This window comes from Austrofundulus limnaeus, unplaced genomic scaffold, assembly GCF_001266775.1.
Source record: "Austrofundulus limnaeus strain Quisiro unplaced genomic scaffold, Austrofundulus_limnaeus-1.0 Scaffold308, whole genome shotgun sequence".
In the NCBI taxonomy this organism is placed as follows: domain Eukaryota; kingdom Metazoa; phylum Chordata; class Actinopteri; order Cyprinodontiformes; family Rivulidae; genus Austrofundulus; species Austrofundulus limnaeus.
Genome location: NW_013952710.1, coordinates 31817 through 34592, shown reverse-complemented (window position 1 = coordinate 34592; position 2776 = coordinate 31817). Strand labels below are relative to the sequence as shown.

The following is a 2776-nucleotide window of genomic DNA, read 5'->3' as shown; positions in this document are numbered from 1 at the left end:
TTTAATTTGTAAGTTAAATATTTAGTTTATAAACTATGACGTTTTTAAATGTGTGAATCGTATGGTGAAAAACTGACTTCGAAAAATAAATCTGTTCTTTTTTTCTTAAAAAAGTCTAAATAAAACAAAAATATTAGTGGTAATTTCTGATTGTGTAACTTTACAAACGGCACCCCATAGTTTGATGATAAGATACGTTTACTCAAGCGTCACTTTGAGGTCCTGCTTTACACATTTGTTAAACGTCCTGCCAGTTCTGATTACTGCAGGCATCAACAGTGATGTGTTTGTTTTCCAGGTTCTGAGCCACGAGGCAGCAGCCCAGTCAGCCAGCCTGATCTTTCTTTGCGTTCACAGAGAACACTATGACTTCCTGGAGTCTCTTGCTCCTCAGCTCAAGGACAAGGTACCATGTTGCACAGCCAGATTATTAATAAGAACSTCTCAGTTTSTTATTTTCCCCTCTTTGAATCAAAMCCACTGGTTTTCACYAACTGAAAGGTGGTGGTTGACATGAGCAACAATCTCAAGAAGAACCTGTACCCAGAGGCCAATGCTGAGTATCTGCAGAGGTGAGGAGAAATGAAACATGAGACTAACGAGTTGTGTACTGGCTCATGTGGTTAAAACTCAGGAACTAGCAAGACTTGTTAAAGTTTGTTGTTTACTGTCCAGGCTGATCCCTGGAGCTCACGTGGTGAAAGCTTTTAACACCTTGTCTGCCTGGGCTCTTCAGAACGGACCAGCAGACGCCAGCAGACAGGTAATCACAGGTGTCTCACTTTGTTTCAGGCCTACATTTTCACTGATCCTCACTTGACCATGAATTTTTGTCTGGTTTTGTAAACAGCGTTCAAAATAATTAACTGTATTTTACAAATCATTTCCACAAAGGAATACTTTGAGATCTAATTAGTTCCTGTGAATAAATTTTATTTAAAATTTGCTTCAGCAGATCTGTTTTTTTTTTTATTTTAAATCTTTTTAGGCTACTTTTAGTTTTTCGCCTTTCACAACTTTTGGCTTCTGGATAGCCTTTTACTACTTTTAGCAATGCTAATGCTTTGTGACACGTAGGTTTCATTTAACTTTTTGTTGCCTTTTGCAAGCAGCACTGTGGCTCAGATAGTAGAGCTGTTTCCTCTCAGCAATAAGGTTGCTGGATCAAATCCTATCCGGGGACCTTTCTGGTATATTCTCTCGGTGCATGAGTGGGTTTTCTATGGACACWCCAGTTTCCTACCACAGACCAAAAACATGAATGTTTGGCTAATTGCTAACACTAAATTGTCCTTAGCTGGGAGTGACAGGGTTTGCTCCCTGCTCTCACCAGTGACCCTGAAAGGAAGAATTGGGTTAAGACAATGAATGGATACTTTTACTATTTTATTTTTTAGCTAGCATTTTGCTACAGATAGTTTTTTCACTTGCCTTTTGCCACTTTTGGCTTTTGCTAGTGGTGAAATTCTTTATTTTATTTTTTTTAATCAACTCAGTTTCAGTCCTTCAGCACTCAGCATTCACATTTCATTTTGGAAGAAATAAAAAAGCTGTATCTCTATTTTTTTTAATTTAAAGTTTGTTTTTCTTATTCCACCAGAAATTTTTTTTTTATTACAGTTCTCTGATCTGTTAGCACAGCGGGTTTTCCCCAACAACTTTCACAGAAATTCAAAATAAAATAGGATTAAATTTAATACATCTTTCAGAAAATTTCATTCAATCTTAGTAAAAAAAAAAACTGAATGCGAAAAGTCAACTGAATGTGTTTGCTGTGAGTCTGTGTGTCTCTGATGCAGCTTTGAATCAATYAACTCCCCAGTCTGTCTCAGATCTCACATGTTTTTGCTCACTCTCTCTGTAGTGCAAAGCTGCAACACATGTGGGTTTTTCTGTTTTGTTTTGATCTCGTTGTGAAGTCTCACCGGACAGTAACACACCCCCCCCCCCACACACACACACACACACACAGAGACATGAGCGTGCATGTGTGTGTGTGTAATATCTGGAGCAGCATCACAAAGGTGTTGACTGAGCATTGTTATTTCATACCTGCTTCCCTAACTAAATTTAGTCTTTCATAGTTTCACTTTTATGTTCAGTTCTCTGGAGTCAAGCACCACCTTTCATCACTGCTTGTACACACGCATAAATACATAAATATTAACAACGGCGTACAGTATCCTGGTCACATGGGGGCATTTTTTTTTACTGTTGCTGAAGTGCTGCGTGTTCTTGTGCTGCAGGTGTACCTGTGTGGGAACAACATGGCAGCTAAGCAGGCTGTAACAGACATTTCCACCAAACTGGGCTTCACTGTCCTGGACAGAGGGTCTCTGTCTGTAGCCAGAGAGCTGGAGGACTTCCCCCTGCAGCTGTTCCCAGAATGGAGGCTGCCCATACGCCTGACTATTGGCCTCACTGCCTCCTTCTTCCTCTATCTGCTTGTCAGAGACGTCGTCTWTGCATATGTTGAGCAGGGGAAAGACGTCTCCTTCAGAATCATGGTGTCCCTGGCCAACAAGGTGAACAACTGAATTTAACACGTTTTTCTCTAAACCTCAAACCTCCAGATGTGCAGTGTTTAAAAGCAAACTGAATAGTGTGTGTCTGTTACTCTTTATTATACACTGAAAAAAATAACTTGTAAGATGTACTTGAAAAAATCTTCTAACAAATTTACACTAACGTTTAAGTAAATTTAAATGCTACAAATTCATGTAATATTTACTCTCATCATTATCTAGTAAAAGTTATTAATAATATAGTTGAAGAT

The 2776-nt window shown here is 38.9% G+C and overlaps 1 protein-coding gene across 1 annotated transcript in view; it reads left to right on the top strand.

The window, feature by feature from the left end:
* Positions 1-2776, top strand: part of LOC106527104 (metalloreductase STEAP4) — a 13429-nt gene that overhangs the window by 1710 nt on the left and 8943 nt on the right. The window contains exons 2-5 of the mRNA XM_014021869.1: positions 299-406; positions 502-572; positions 676-763; positions 2247-2525. Of these exons, the coding sequence (XP_013877323.1) occupies positions 299-406; positions 502-572; positions 676-763; positions 2247-2525 (546 nt within the window). The remainder of the gene's footprint in view (positions 1-298; positions 407-501; positions 573-675; positions 764-2246; positions 2526-2776) is intronic.